The sequence below is a fragment of the Hevea brasiliensis genome, chromosome 3 (assembly GCF_030052815.1).
Source record: "Hevea brasiliensis isolate MT/VB/25A 57/8 chromosome 3, ASM3005281v1, whole genome shotgun sequence".
Lineage (NCBI taxonomy): Eukaryota > Viridiplantae > Streptophyta > Magnoliopsida > Malpighiales > Euphorbiaceae > Hevea > Hevea brasiliensis.
The window spans coordinates 7576655-7592570 of record NC_079495.1 but is presented as its reverse complement, the minus strand read 5'-3'; the positions used below and the strand labels follow the sequence as shown (position 1 = coordinate 7592570).

At 34.0% G+C, this 15916-nt stretch overlaps 1 protein-coding gene across 2 annotated transcripts; it reads left to right on the top strand.

Moving 5' to 3' along the window:
- The first annotated feature begins 6920 nt into the window (after window positions 1–6920).
- LOC110647301 (protein EMSY-LIKE 1) lies at window positions 6921–15688 on the top strand. Of its 2 annotated transcripts, none has more exons than XM_021801065.2 (10): window positions 6921–7220; window positions 8799–9001; window positions 9095–9204; window positions 9285–9405; window positions 9648–9866; window positions 12411–12479; window positions 14399–14641; window positions 14716–14784; window positions 14872–14935; window positions 15346–15688. In XM_021801065.2, the coding sequence occupies exons 1-10, from the start codon at window positions 7193–7195 to the stop codon at window positions 15381–15383; spliced, it is 1164 nt and encodes a 387-aa protein (XP_021656757.2). In that variant the 5' UTR covers window positions 6921–7192; the 3' UTR covers window positions 15384–15688. The 2 variants fall into 2 exon arrangements, with proteins under 2 accessions (XP_021656757.2, XP_021656756.2); XM_021801064.2 differs by having other exon boundaries at window positions 9645–9866.
- The last annotated feature ends 228 nt before the right edge of the window (window positions 15689–15916 follow it).

Here is a 15916-nt window from a genome sequence, read left to right as displayed (position 1 = left end):
TGTTGGTTCGGGTTATATGAATGATGGTCTTTATTATTTGGATAATAATGACAAACACAAATTGAATGCAAGTGATCTAAAAGAATGTAATGCCATGGTGAAAACCAACTCAAGTTCAAAATATATTTGGCACTTAAGGTTATGTCATGTTGCAGAAGATAGGATTGCAAAATTGGAGAAAATGAGGATTCTATCCTCATTGGCCTCTGAGCCTACTCCAACTTGTGAATCTTGCCTTCAGAGCAAAATGACTAGATCACCCTTTGTTGGACAAGGGCTAAGAGCTGAAAATATTTTGGAGCTAATACATAGTGATGTATGTGGTCCATTTAAAGAAATGGCTAGAGGGGGCTTTCATTATTTTATTACCTTTACTGATGATAAATCAAGGTTTGGGTATTTGTATTTGATGAAATACAAACATGAATCTTTTGAAAAATTCAAAGAATTTAAATCTGAAGTAGAAAATCAAACAGGAAAGAGTATTAAAGCTCTTCGATCAGATCGTGGAGGTGAATATTTGAGTACTGAATTTGATGAATACTTGAGAGAGCATGGCATTGTTTCTCAGCTGACTCCTCCAGGAACGCCACAGTTGAATGGTGTATCTGAAAGGAGAAATCGTACCCTATTGGATATGGTACGTAGTATGATGAGCTATACTGATATGCCAATCTTCTTTTGGGGATTTGCATTAGAATCAGCTCTGTATATTCTGAATAGGATTCCATCAAAATCAGTTTCTTCTACACCTTATGAGATATGGCATGGAAGAAAACCAAGTCTTAAGCATGTTAAGATTTGGGGTTGTCCAGCTTATATCAAAAAGCTGAACACTGATAAATTGGAGACCAGATCAGAAAAAGGTCGATTGGTTGGATATCCAAAAGATAGTTTTGGATATTATTTTTATTTGCCTACTTCACAAAAGGTTGTGATAAGTAGAGATGCCACATTTCTTGAACAACAGTTTGTTCAAGAAGGAGGCAAAGGAAGGCAAATGGAGTTAGAATTGGAGAATTCTGACTAACCAACAGATCAGATGGATATAGATCCATCTAGTCAACCTATACCCGTTGATGAAACATCTACAGCTGTTCCTCGTAGAACAACCAGGGTATCTCACCCACTAGTAAGATATGGTTTTCTTCATGAAGAATAACAAGAGTTGTCTACTCATGAAAAAGTAGATCATGGAGATGATCCACTTACCTATGACGAAGCTATATCAGATATAGACTCTTCAAAATGGATTGATGCTATGAAATCCGAGATTGATTCCATGTATAAGAATCAAGTTTGGGATCTTGTTGACCCACCTGAAGGTATTGTACCTATAGGGAACAAATGGGTTTTTAAGAAGAAAATTGGTTCTGATGGAAAGGTAGAGACCTATAAGGCAAGGCTAGTAGCGAAAGGGTTTCGCCAAAGGCAAGGAATCGACTATGAGGAGACTTTCTACTTTGTTGCCATGCTTAAATCAATTAGGATTTTATTAGCAATAGTGCATACTATGATTATGAGATTTGGCGGATGGATGTCAAAGCGACTTTTCTCAATGGATACATTGAAGAAAACATTTTCATGGAACAACCTAGGGGATTTGAATCCCAAGATGGTTCCAAGGTATGCAAGCTAAAGCGATCCATTTATGGGTTGAAACAAGCTTCGAGGAGTTGGAACATCCGTTTTGATGAAGCCATTAAATCCTTTGGTTTTATCAAAAATGAGGATGAGCCATGTGTATATAAGAAGGTTAGTGACAGTGCTATCACTTTCCTTGTCTTATATGTGGATGACATCTTGTTGATGGGTAATGACACGGGTATGTTGGCGACTATAAAGGTATGGTTGTCAAATACATTCTCCATGAAAGACTTAGGGAGGCAACCTATATTCTTGGGATTCGCATATATAGAGATAGAGCGAAAAGAATAATTGGTTTATCCCAAAGTCTATACTTGGAAAAGGTGTTAAAGAGGTTTAACATGCTTGATTCTAAGAGAGGATTGTTACCAGTGAGACGTGGTATCCATCTTTCTAAAGAGATGTCTCCAAAGACACCTGAAGAAAGAGATAAGATGGCCAGAATTCCATATGCTTCGGCTATTGGAAGTTTAATGTATGCAATGTTGTGTACTAGGCCGGATATCGCATATGCTAGTTTGACTAGCAGGTATCAATCCAATCGAGTTTGGAACATCGATAGTATCAAGAATATTCTTAAGTACTTGAGAAGAACTAAGGATTTATTCTTGATTTATGGAGGTGGAGACTTGCAATTGGATGGTTATACGATTACGATTTTCAATCGGATATCGATGATAGAAAGTTTACCTCTGGATATGTGTTCATTTGTAATGGAGGTGCGATCGGTTGGAAGAGTTCCAAGCGAGCACGATTGCAGATTCCACTACAGAGGTGAGTATATTCTTTGCATCGATCTTTGCAAAGAAAGTTGTTTGGATAAAGAAGTTCGTGATGAACTTACGGTAATTCCTTCCATTGAGTCGCCGGTTCCATTACCTTGTGACAACAATGGAGCGATCCTCTGAGCTAAGGAACCAAGGTCTCACCAAAAATCCAAACACATAAAAAGGCGCTACCACATTATCGGAGAAATAGTTGGGCGGCGATGTAGCCATGCAGAAAATAGCATCGGTGAAAATCCGGTGATCCATTCGCTAAGCCTATGTCACAGACTCAGTTAGATCGACATCTTGAGAAGATAGGTCTAAGATATTGTAATGAATGGCTCTAGTGCTAGTGGGAGATTGTTAATAGTATGCCCTAGAGCATATCATTTAGTATGTATCTTGTATATATTTTTATTAATAAAAGGCATTTCCACTTTTCTGTTTACATAATATATTTATGTGTAATAGAAAAGGTCCATTGATATTTTATTAGAAATATTATTCTTAAGTTGTTAAGAATATGAGTGACAATATTTCTAGCACAAAGTATCATAAATAGGTTCACAATTGAGGATACTTCATAATAAGGACATGACTTATCCAGAAAGATTGTATTTATGTTTGTTCCCAAGTTATTTATATGAGATATAAATAAGATGGAATAGTGAGTCTCATGCCATATAACAAACATGATAGGCACTTATAAATGATAAGTAGGCCGAACCAGTGACATTTATGACAAGCACATGGAGTTTACTCTTGTCAATGTTTTGTCATAAATCATATCTATGCATATAATCTTTTGAGGTGAGATAGATTAGTTATCTTGTATATAGGTAGTTTGAGTTTGATACTGCTTTCATACTTGTACTGTGTATGGGTATATGGCCATGTGTTGGCTCCTACTAGTTATATATGGAGGTAGGTGTTGATCAAGATGGAATCTGTTCCTCTAAGTAAATAGAGATAAAATCCTATGTTCATTTAATTGTTCTTGATGTTTCAAGTTCCTGGTCAGGACAGATAGATTTATTCAGAAAAGAGTTTCTGATGAAAAAATCTTTTTAATCAAGAACTGGAATTAAAAGAGAACATAATATTCATAGCAAATAGAGTTTGACATAAACCATGAGTCCAGCTTGAGTTGGGATTTTGTAACAGAGAGATTCTAGTGCATGGTAACATATGATTATAGGTTCATTTAAGGTAAACCTTATTACTAATTGGGTGGCCATGGTATGCTATGCTAGGTGTTAACCATGGTCTATGAGGCGCATAAAATGATTTAGAGAAATCATTTATGGTAAGAAAGAGTTCTGATGATATTAAGAGTTGATATCATTTCTCATTGACAATTAGTGATGAGCCTAGTAAGTCACACATATACACAAGTTATCACCTATTTAAATATGATTTAATTAATTAATTAAAGAGTTTAATTGATTAATTAGATAGGTTTGGTTTACAATTAAATTGCAAAGTCCCTAGCATGACTTGAAATCAAATCTAGATTATTGGATGTGTAGTATAAATTAAATTTATATTTAAAGTGTTTAAATATGAATTTAATTAATGAGAAATTAATTAATAGAGATTAATTAATTAATTTATATTTGATATAAATTAATTAGAAGAAGAAAAATAATTATTTTGGGTTAAGAACTCAAAATTAAGACACAGAGGCATTTTGGTCATTTCACAGTGTGACACGTGGCACCATGAGATGGTGACACATGGGATTACACATAAGCTTGCCAAATATTTTTTTTAATCATGTAAGATGATTAAAATCAAGATTAAATATAGGTTTGACGCTTGGCACAATGTGATTGGGTCACTTAAACCTAGAGCTAATCAAAGGGTGACATGTGGCAAGGGTTTAATGTGTTAACATAGCTATTTAAGTGTGGTTATGAAAAGAAAAAATAACCAGCAGCCACTCCTCTCCTTTGTCACGCCACTTTGAGGGTTTTCATCTATTCTTCTTCATCTCTCATCAATTCAAAGAGATTAGCCATCAATCTCTTGAATTAAGAACGCTAAAAATTGTTTCTAGTGTCCTGTTTACATCTCTAATCTCTTAAAAAGTAGAACTTGAATTTCTAATTAATAGAAAAAGCTTTAGAAGCTGTTCAAGGGCTGCCATAGGTGTTCTTAGTGTGGACAAGCTAGAGGGACAACATCTGGTGTCCTGAAGACGAATCTCAAAGGCGCAGACACGCTGCAGTACATCAAGAGGTTAGTGTAATCGTTCTTGATTTAATCTAGGGTTCTAAAATTAATCTGATTAATTTTAAAATCTTAAATGACAAATACAGATCCAAAAACATATTAAAAGAGTTTTAATATGTTGTTTATCATTGAAATCAAATAGATAAAAATAAATCTTGCATTATGCATGTGACCCTAGGTAAAAAATTTTGAATTCAATGGTATAAACTTGTGTTTTTCACGCTTCCGTTCCTTCAGCTGCGACTATCTATCCGATCCATATCTATCATGTGTCATATATATCTATATATAACACACATAAAGCTTCAAATTATCCCCAATGAGACAAATACAAGTAAATATTGATAAATAAATATGCAGCAATAAGAGTGCTCCTAATTTATTTAACTAAACATGTAAATATATTTATAAAATACATGAGCATGTCAAAAATATATAAATAATATTAAAATTACAAAATATAATAAATATTCAACTCACAGTGCAACCCAATGCTTATTGGTTCTGCTGACAATAAGAAAATGGTTGATTTGAATAACCTAAGCAAACATATCAAAGAACTATCAAGAATAGACCAAAAATAATTAATTAAAGAAATAAAAGACTTCTTAAGTTCATGTCGAAAATTCAGCAGAGTTTCTCCTATACCTAAAACCTAACCTCCCTGCAAGAAAATATAATTTATATCTCAATAACCCAAAGGCCTCAGGCCCATAATACAATATAATACAATGCTCATTCGGGTCTTGCCAAAAGCAACTAATCAGTGCTATAGCTCAACTTCAGCTCAAGGGTCTAAAATTCACCATTGTCTAAAAATATCCAATTCACTTTTAAAAATTCTATAAATATCCATGGAGGTCTTTAATAATATTATCTTAATATTACAACTAAAATTACTGCATTTCATATACTCATCAATATTTTATTAATTATCAAACTATAGCTCAACTCAAGGCAAAAAGAGTGAATTTGCATTCGGGGTTACCTGTGCTAATTTTAATACTTGAAACGTGTCCGACACATCTGAAAATGATATGAACGACTATAATATCGACCTACTTCTGAGGTGGGTTCCAGAGCCTGCGCATCCAAACTAAAATTGTAGTCTCGGGCGTCAGTGAAATTCCTTCGAAATGAAAGGTCCTACACGAAGCCCACAATATAAGAAGTTAGAAAAAAATTTTATTCAATCCAAAAAATGACTTTAAAGGCTGAAATCTTACCAATAGGCTCATGGGTCTCGAAAATTTTTTAGTGTCGAAAAATTCTCAATATCATTTTGAAGCTCTCAAAGTGTACAATATGCTGGTATACTCAAATTTTTGAGAAAATTTTTAATTTGGGAGAAATTAATTCAAAAGTCAAAATAGACTAAAACTTTTGAAGCTCGATTTGTGCAAATAGAACGATATCGTGCAAACTTGGTATATACACAATACCCATAAAGAGAGGAGCGTTTTGCTAAGAATGCTAGAAATAGTGAGCAGAGAAGGAAGTTATGGCCAGAAAAAGAAAAATAAGGAGAGAGAGAGAGAGAGAGTGAGAGTGAGGAGGGGGGACAACTATCCCGTTTCTTAAACTTAGAGTTTTTTTTTTCTTTTAAATCTAAAAGTAAAATTATAAATTGATTCATAAACTTTCTAAATCTTCTCAAGAAAATTCAAAAATTATTTTTAACTAAGTCCAATTCTAATTTAATATATTTAAAATTAAATAATAATAATAATAATTATATCAAATTTGAATTATCTAAAATATAAAATTATAGATTTCCACGATCAAAGAAATTTTAATTAAAAGTTTAAAAATTAAAATTTAAAACTTAAAAAAAATCTCATGAAATATATTTATTTAATAAAATAATATTATAATAGTTTAATTTATAAATTATTTATTTAAAAAAAATTTTCATATTATTACATATTGATTCAAAATAAAAAAATTAAAAAAACTCAATTTTTTAATATTTAAATTAAAAATTTTAAATTAAATTAAATAAAATATTAAAAAAATTAAGTTAAACTTCCTCAGCCAGTACTGAAATAAACTAAGCTTTAAGCAATTGATTTATTCAAAAAGAATCATTCTTAGTGTTTTTTTAATAAAAAAGAAAAAAAAATCTAACCATTATGCATCATCGTACATCGGGTCGACCCAACCGATGTTTCTACGTACGAGGTTTCCATGTAATAAATTTTCCAACAAGCCCGAACCGTAAAACCCGAAATATAAAATAAAGTCCGAAATCCAAAAATAAAAGGCCCCTTTCTGCCCTGTGAGAGAAGCATTCTAGTCCAAAGTCCCTCCTTGGCTTGTACCTCGCTCCTACCGATTTGTCTCCCTCCTCTCTGCAAAACCCCTCTCCCTTTCTGCACCTTCATCAATACTGAGATCCCATAAATCTCTTCACAAGTCCTCCTTCTCTCTCTCTCTCTCTCTCTCTCTCTCTCTCTCTTCATATATTCATCTGTATCTGTATGGCTCCATTATTGCCAATTGCAATGCTTTAGAAACTGAGCGGCCTTCTGGTGGTTCTTCTTATGGACTATGAACTTTCAGATAGTAGCGGTGTGTTTTCTTGCATTCTTTTCTTTTCTTTCTTTTTTTTTTCTTTTTTTTTTCTCCTTCTTTCGTTTCTTTGTTTATTCTCACATTGTGTACGCCATAAAGGTCTCTGTTTTATTGAATCGTTGTAATAGTGGGAATTGGTTTTGAGGCTTGGGGTTTTGTTGGGTTGGATTTAATTAGGCGTTGAACTGGGAGTTTCTTGTGCGCATGAACTTTCTAGGGAGATACTAAGGTTCTGGGTTTTGAAGGGCAAATATGAAACTGTCATTTGGAGTTCTTTGGATTTCGGAGATTGATTTGTGAAATGCAATTAATGATAAAACTTTTTCTGGCTTTCTGTTTTTTTTTTTTTTTCACTTGCTGCTTCTTTATAGTTGGATACAATTTTTTTTAGCGCTGCAATTAGAAATTTTTGAATATCTATCATGATTTTTATGAACATAGACAATTGTTTATTAAAGAGGAAGAGAGAAAGGTTAGCTTCCGATTGAAGGTCTTAATTATCTTTTTTAGACAATTTGAGCGTTAATTCTTGGTCTTCTTCTTCTTCTCTCTCTCTTTTGTGTTCGTTCAGTTTTCTTTTATGCCATAAAGCTTAAGCACTTTTTAAAATTTTGTCATCTGATTGTTTTTAAGCATGTTAATGTTGGACAAAGAAAAAGAGATTGAGGCAATGAATTGACTTGAGAGCTAGAAAATTTGAACAATTGAGGTCAAAACAAGTGAAGGGGTGAGATTCAACCATATTAGTTTGATTATAGACTTGGGAAGTCAAAAAATTCAAATCTGGAAGTTTATTATTGGTGTAATTGTTTTGTAAACTTCTTTATATTCATTTATTTCTTGTTCGCTGAAGACAAATTTTCTAAATTAAAAAAAACTAAGGTAATAGTCACAGAAGAAGCATAAAGTATCCTCTTCCAGTTTGATATCAGGAAAGGAAAAGATAACATAATAAAGTTAATTGTTTGCTCAGCTTATTTTTTATTTGAGCATTGTTTAGCGTGTTCTTATATGTTTTTGCACCCATAACTCGAATAAAATGAGGGACTTTAAGCAATTCTATTTTAGACTTTCAACAATTGTTTACTACAGTGTTCAAGAAAAAAGTTGTTTAACTTTAATGAATTATGTACTAGTCTTTAAATATTTGGTTTTAAGTTGTGATACAATGAATGGATGAAATGTGCACGTGCTGAGATTCTGTTTAACTATTTTGCAATTGCAAGTACTGAAAAAAATGTTTGCAGTTGTATGTTCTCTTTCTTTAAGAAAAATGAAGGCAATTAAAGTTGTAAAGACTCATGAAATTTTAATCATTTGAATTTCTGCTTAAATTACACCAAATTTGGAAAGAAAGTTCTTGGAGCCCTAGCGAAAGTATTTCTTCGTGCACATATTTGTATATGTATATGATATAAAGATATTATATGAAACATAGAATATCAATAAAATGTTAAAAATATAGACATCTGATGGATGTGTGTGTGTGTGTATTAATTTACTAATAACATGAACATCGTGATAAAGGCAGAGATATATCATGATAGATTTTGTTGTGATATCCCCGAACTGCAGGTACTGATGATGATCTGCCTCCATCACATCGAAATACAATTCCAAAAGGAGAAAGAATTGTAGGAAACGGAAGATCTGCTGTTGGTTCTACCACATATTCTAGAATGCATACTGACATGGAGGCTCAAATTCATCAACTTGAACAAGAAGCTTACAGTGCTGTATTGCGTGCTTTTAAGGCTCAGTCTGATGCCATTTCTTGGGTATCTATTTTCTCTATGTTTGCACATCTTTGTATACTTGAATCATGTGCCTTTCCACTCATGTTTAAATGCTTTGTCATGTCTCTTATTCAGGAGAAGGAGGGTTTAATAACAGAACTTAGGAAAGAGCTCAGAGTATCAGATGATCAACACAGAGAGCTTCTGACCAGAGTTAATGGGGATGAGATCATTAGAAGGATCAGGTTTGAATGCTTTGTGATGCAGTTGAAATTGAGAATCAGTAGTTAGTGTGAAATAGCTTATGTGTTGGAAACTCTAACAGGGAGTGGAGACAGGCCGGTGGACACCAAGCTGCAAGGAGCAGTGCATCACAGCCAGTTCATGATCTTGTACCCAGTCCAAGTGTTTCAGGCTCCCGTAAAAAACAGAAGACATCTCAAACGGTATCTTTTCTAGTATTTATGTGGTGCTGTAGGCTTTATTATCTTTATTTCAGTTGATCTATTCATTGTTATCTTCTCTAGCCTCTTCTGTCTTGGTGACATTGTCTTTATAATCTCTTTCATGGAGCTGAAAATTGAAGAGAAACTGAAAGCCCAATTCAGCATGTTAATTGTTTTTAATAGATAAAGTTAAATTTTACCTTGACCGCCATTTGGATTTCCTCTTCCACTTTCTTTAGCAGGGTCAACCAATGCCTTCAATGAAGTATATGCAATACCCTTCTACAGGTCCTGCTGGAAACCATCGTTATGTTAGCCGCATCGCTTCTGGAGCCCTTGCTGCAAATGAACATGCTGAAGCAACTACTTCTGATCCATTAATTGGAAGGAAAGTGTGGACAAGATGGCCAGAGGACAACAACTTTTATGAGGCTGTCATAACCGATTATAACCCTGTTGAGGTATGTTTAAGGATTGAAAAGGCATATGTTGTAGTTATTTGAGGAATCTATATTTAAGGTATTCTAGTGCATGAAAGATAAGTTTGGAGTATGCTTGATGAGCCATTATATTGCTGAGTTCTTACTTTTGGATCTATAATCTATGAATGTCTCCACTTGTGAGGCAATAGTTCTTGTGACTATTCAGTTTTTTAACATTTTACCCCTGAACTTTTTGACTTTGGCATCCAGCTTAAATGATGTTACAATGAGCCCCTGTACTTTTCAATTTGAGGGTATCCAGTACTAATTTGACAAACTTTGACATGTGCAATACAAGTGTTAAGGATTTTTTGTCTGACCAGTGTAGAGTAATTGTAAATTAATGACATTTAAATAGTTTTAATTTGTTAATATAAAAGCAATTTCAGAAATGGCTGAAAAATCTATGGCTAGTGCCATAGCATAACCAAATGTATATGATCCATTATGACAATAGAAAATCATACTCTCACTATTTGCTTGTAATCGCCATAAACCACATGTAGCTTTTTAAGGGAGTTTGCATGTTCATTGTTCAAAGTGAAGAAAAGCAGTGGAGCCGTGAAATGTGGTGCTGTAGGTGTAGAGGAGGGAATTAGAGGAGCAAGCATGTTGTCAAAGGATGGTCAACTTGGTGAGTAAGGGGATTGAAGAGGAGTGGAAGATGATTTCATGGAGAGAGTGGGTGTCTTGCATGGACAATTGGGATTGAGTCATTGAACTTGATGGTTGGGGATGATTTAGAGGAGGGATTGATATCATGGAAATAATTTTGGAAGAGATTGTCTTGATTTTGTGGTGATTCATGAGACAAATGGAAGAAGATGAAAGAGTAAAAGAATAGGAGTGAATTGAGAAACAAAGAAAGGGGAGATTGTGTATGAGTGACTTCTTGAGCTTTGTTATGTTCAATTTCTGAATGTGATAAATTATGCATTTTTAAGCTCAGTTAACCATTTTATTTTATTTATTTTTGGTTCTTCTTATTTAATTGGTACCTGATACTCTCAAATAAAAAAGTATTAGGCCTTATTGTAACACACTTGAAGTTGGAGAATTTAAAACTAAAAAGCAAAAAGGTCTGTGTTTGCGTTTTTTTTTTTTTTTTTGGTACCTTGGAATGTAAAACAACCCATCTTTCCATTAACAAGATTAATGGAAATTTATAGTAAGAGGAAGAAGGATCTCCTTATTGTATTCATTGACCTAGAAAAGAAATATAATAGAATATCGAGGGAAGTTTTTTGGGGTTGTTGGAGAAGAAAAAGAGACAATCTCAAATATATAAATGTCATTGAGGATATATGTGAAGGTTGGTTGCAAGTGTAAAAATAATAGGAGGGATATAGATGAGTTTCTTATAACAGTAAGTTTACATTAGGGACTGGCAATCTATATTTATTTACCTAAGTTATGAATGAGCTAACTAGTCATATTCAAGATGATGTCCCATAGTGCATATTATTTGTAGATGATGTCTTAGTGGATGAAACTAGTGAAGTAATTAATTAAAAGTTGGAGGAGAAGAACTCTTGAGAGCAAAGATTTTAGGCTATGTAGAAGTAAGATGGAATATATGCATGACAAGTTTATCTATTGTAGAAGGAATGGAGGGAGATTCGATTGGATGAAATTTTAGTGCCAAAATACAACCAATTTAAGTATTTTGGTTCTTTCATCCATAACAATGGAGTAATAGATGATGATGTAACTTATAGGATCAAAATAGGACGAATGAAATAGAGGAGTCTGACAGGTGTGTTATGCGTGTTATGTGAGCGTAAGATTCAAAAAAATGAAAGGTATGCTATATAGATTTTCGGTTAAGCCAACTATGTTATATGGCAATGAACGTTAGACTTGGTACAACATACCTACAAGATGAATACGACAAAAATGTGAATGTTAAGATAGATGTCTGGTATTATGAGAATGGATAAAATTAGAAATAATCACATTCACCCGATAGAATATCTAGCACACATTAGGGATAAAATAAGAGAGGTTTGATTGAGATGATATGTCAATGTAGAGTACCAAATGCCTCAGTATAAAAGTGTGATAAGTACAGAGAGAAGGCAAATAGGAGACTTGAAATGACATGGAGGGAAATTATATCGAAAGATTTACAATTTGTGGATATTGATGCGGAGTTGGTTTCTAAGTTCTAACAGAGCTAAATGACAAAAAGGATCCATATAGCCAACTTCAACTAGTTTAGGACTAAGATTTAGTTGCTATTGTGTTGTTGAATGGTAAAAAGTTTAGGCATTTCGATATGGGTTCCTACTTTTAATTACTAGTATCTTTGTTGTTATAGGGTCATGGTTAATAATTTCTCAGAAATGATTCATTTAAGACACTACCTGATTATATTTTTATCAGTTTTATCTTTATCACTCTATCCATCCCTGGTATTGATCCTGGTGTTGTTGACTGTGTAACATCATGTTCAATATATTCTCTTGCTTGGATAATCTGATTGTAATATTGTCTTAGTTACCTGATTTTATTAATTTACAGGGCCGACACGCTCTAGTCTATGATATAAGTACAGCTAATGAGACATGGGAATGGGTTAACCTCAAAGAGGTAATTTTCTGGTATTTTTCTTGAGCTGACTGTCATTTTGCCTTTCCTCGTTTCAGTAGCTATTGTTTTAATGCTGAAACCAGTTGAAAAGCTTGTTCATAGCACAGTCTATATAAATTCATCCTATATAAGTTGGCAAGGTTATCTTCATATGCTTGCAAAATGTTCACGAACTTAATTTCCCTTGTACCATTAGAACTTGAGAGCTGCAAGGTTGACCATGCATGGGGGGGCATAACTGAGGTTGGTTAGGTCCCCATGTAGTCTTGTGATTAAACAAGTTAGACTGTTACAACTGTATGCCATTTGAAGGAATGTTGACTTCTTTCTTCTGTTGATCAGTTTAAGAGATAAAATGTTTACATTTGGTTTTTAGATTGACAATCTCATCATAGGCTCTAATGAAGCACTGATATTATTTTTACTAATCTTGCTATAGGCTGTATCAAGAGCACTGTGTTATTATGGACTGAATCTGAATTTGCATCACTTTATTTTAATTTAAGTGAAGCAAAAAGTACACCTATTATGCAGTTGCGCTGACAGTCCAGTTTCATGACAGCATGGATGAGCAACAATGCAGTGGGTTGCAAAATATGATATTTTGATTCAGATAATCATTGTTACACTAAAATCGTGACTCCAATGTTGTAGCTCTGCTTTGAAAGGACAAATAATGAAAGAAAAAGAAATTGAACAACAAAGCTGGTTGGGGAATATTAGAAGCAAAACTAAGTGGGAAGCAAAACTAAATCTAAGAATGATTATGGAATGGAAAGGGAAAAACTTATTCATTTTAATCATTCTTTGGAGTATGCCTAATCAAATTTATGATAATAGGGGATAATGAGCAGAATTAATCATTATCATTCATATAGATCAACTAAAGTGGCCATCTCTATAGTGTAGCAAAGATATATAAGAGGAAATAATGGGCATTTCTTTTGAAATTTGCATTTAATTGTGATGACTGCAGCAGTATATGCAAATTTTCCCTAAAAATAGGTTATATGCCGATATGCTAATCCAGTTGGGACTTTTTTTTTAAAGAGTAGATCCAGTTGGGACATTGGTCATGAACAAATTGGATCAATATTTGGTTTGGGGAAGGATTGTTGGAATTCAGCTGCTATGGTGAAGTAAATGTGGCCGATCTTGTAAGAATGATAAAATAATTGCATGACATTGGGATTACAAAATAAACTACTCAAATCATTTTAAGAAAAAAATAATTGAAAACCTTAAATACTTACGTTAGAATACATTTGTGTGATTGAGATGGTGGATTAATGAAAGCATGGTCCAATGATAGCTTTTAGCCTTTAGATTTGCACTTGATGCATGGTAGAGGTTATCATTGCTAAACATGTGGCAGTAAATAGCTATAGAAGCATGATTTTTTACTTCCAAAAATTTAAACTTTTGATGTGCAAGTCATATTGTGGCTTTTTTTTTTTTTTTTTCTGCCTGTCTGACTTTGTGAGATAGAGGGAGGAAAGGAAGTAGGGTGTAGTGACTACTAGAAGGATAAGATACTCAACTCAACTAAGCTTTTATCCCAAAAATTTGGGGTCGGCTATATGGATTTTCTTTCTCCACTCTAAACGATACTTAAATTATATTACCATGATACAGAGCCATACTTTATTAATAGTAGGCTTTTGGAAGCAAGTTGGTCCCAAGTCACTGGATTAGATTTTTCAGGATAAAAATTGTTGCATAGGCAAGATACTCTCGGTTTTAGTCCCCCCCTATTCTATTCTCTATTTTCCCGTGTGTTACACCTAATTTGTGTAGTGACTTTTAGTTTTGTTGCTTGTGGTAGCTTGCTTTGTCTGTTTAAGGACCCCCGACTGTTTCTTTCTTTCCCAGGTGAAATCTTTTTAAAGAGGAAAATATTTGTATCCTTCTTTTTACAGATATCTCCAGAGGATATCCAATGGGAAGGGGAGGATCCAGGAATTTCTCATTGTGGTGTCCATGGTGGGCCAGGCCGTGGAATCAAGAAATCCATGAACCATGCTGGCTATCCCAGTGTTGGAAGAGGGAGGGGATCCATAAAGGGTCAATCCAGGAGAGAATTCCTGCCAACACAGAATGGTTTTACAAAGAAAGTTTCTGATGACATTGAATTATTCAACACAGAGACACTAGTTCAGGAGGTATGTTTGATAGCATGGAATCTGTTTCGAGTAATATATCATTTTGTTTATTTTTCTTGCAATTCATGTAACAGGTGGAGAAGGTTTTTGCTTTAAGTCATCCTGATCCCCATGAACTCGAGAAGGCAAAAAGGATGCTAAAAGTAAGACCATCAATACGTTGTGTATGAGTAAACATGTCTTGTCTTGCTGCATACTGACTTCATGCTTGTTTTTTTTGCATGATGCAGGAGCATGAACAGGCACTTGTCGAGGCGATTACAAGGCTTGCAGATGAATCTGACGGTGAAAGTGGTAATAAATACATTCATACATGAGATACCTCTGAATATGGTTGTCTTGGAGATGACAATTACCTGCTATACTCATCATTTACTGAAATGTTAGTTTATTATCCTGTTTATTAACCAAAGTTTTCATGCTCTTAACTTGGCCTTTGAATTTTTGGGAGCATTATTTTTAGTTATTATAATGGAAATTTGAGTGGACAATTTTTAACTTAAGACTGTCCAGGTGCTTGGAAAACAAGTTTAGGTTCGTAGACAATAGACCAATAAGGGGCCAATTTCCAGATTGTAGAGAATAATTGTTCAGGCTGTCAGAAAGATACCTGCATATCCAGTCAGCATTATCTTGTTTGATAACTTGGTTATGTGAATGTCCTTAAATTCCTTCCTTTTTCCTTCCTTTTTGCTCCAAATCAGGTGAACACCAATTCTTGCATGGCCAAGCAATGGAATGAGAATAGAGGTTGAGAAAAAGAATTTGGCAGAAAACTACAATGATGGTCAGAGGAAGGGCTAATGGTTCGTTGAAACTGTTGATTATAGCTTCATCAAATTTCGTCAACCAAGCAAGATTGTGTGACATTGTTTTCTTTCAATTTTTTTTCCTGGTTGGATTTGTACCTCTTCCGTACTTCTAACACACACATGGCCTAACTTTTTAGGCACACATGGCAAAACAGCCACTTGATTTTACCCTATGGGGACCACCATAAATTTGTAGACTGATTTTCAAATTTAATTAAGCTAATTGTTTAATTCATGGGTTTGGACCATATTGTAAAATTATGCATGGTTGCTGATGAAATGCAAGCTTAAAGATTGGATAAAATGGCTGCCTTTCTTTTAGATATTTCATCTTTGGGATAAAACACTTCAGGGTCTATCCCTGATTGCATAAAAAACTGCAAATCAGTACACTAACAGGTCTGTCTTAATCACACTCTTTACACCTGAACCCCAGCAGACCATCTTTCCACTTCATCAAGCA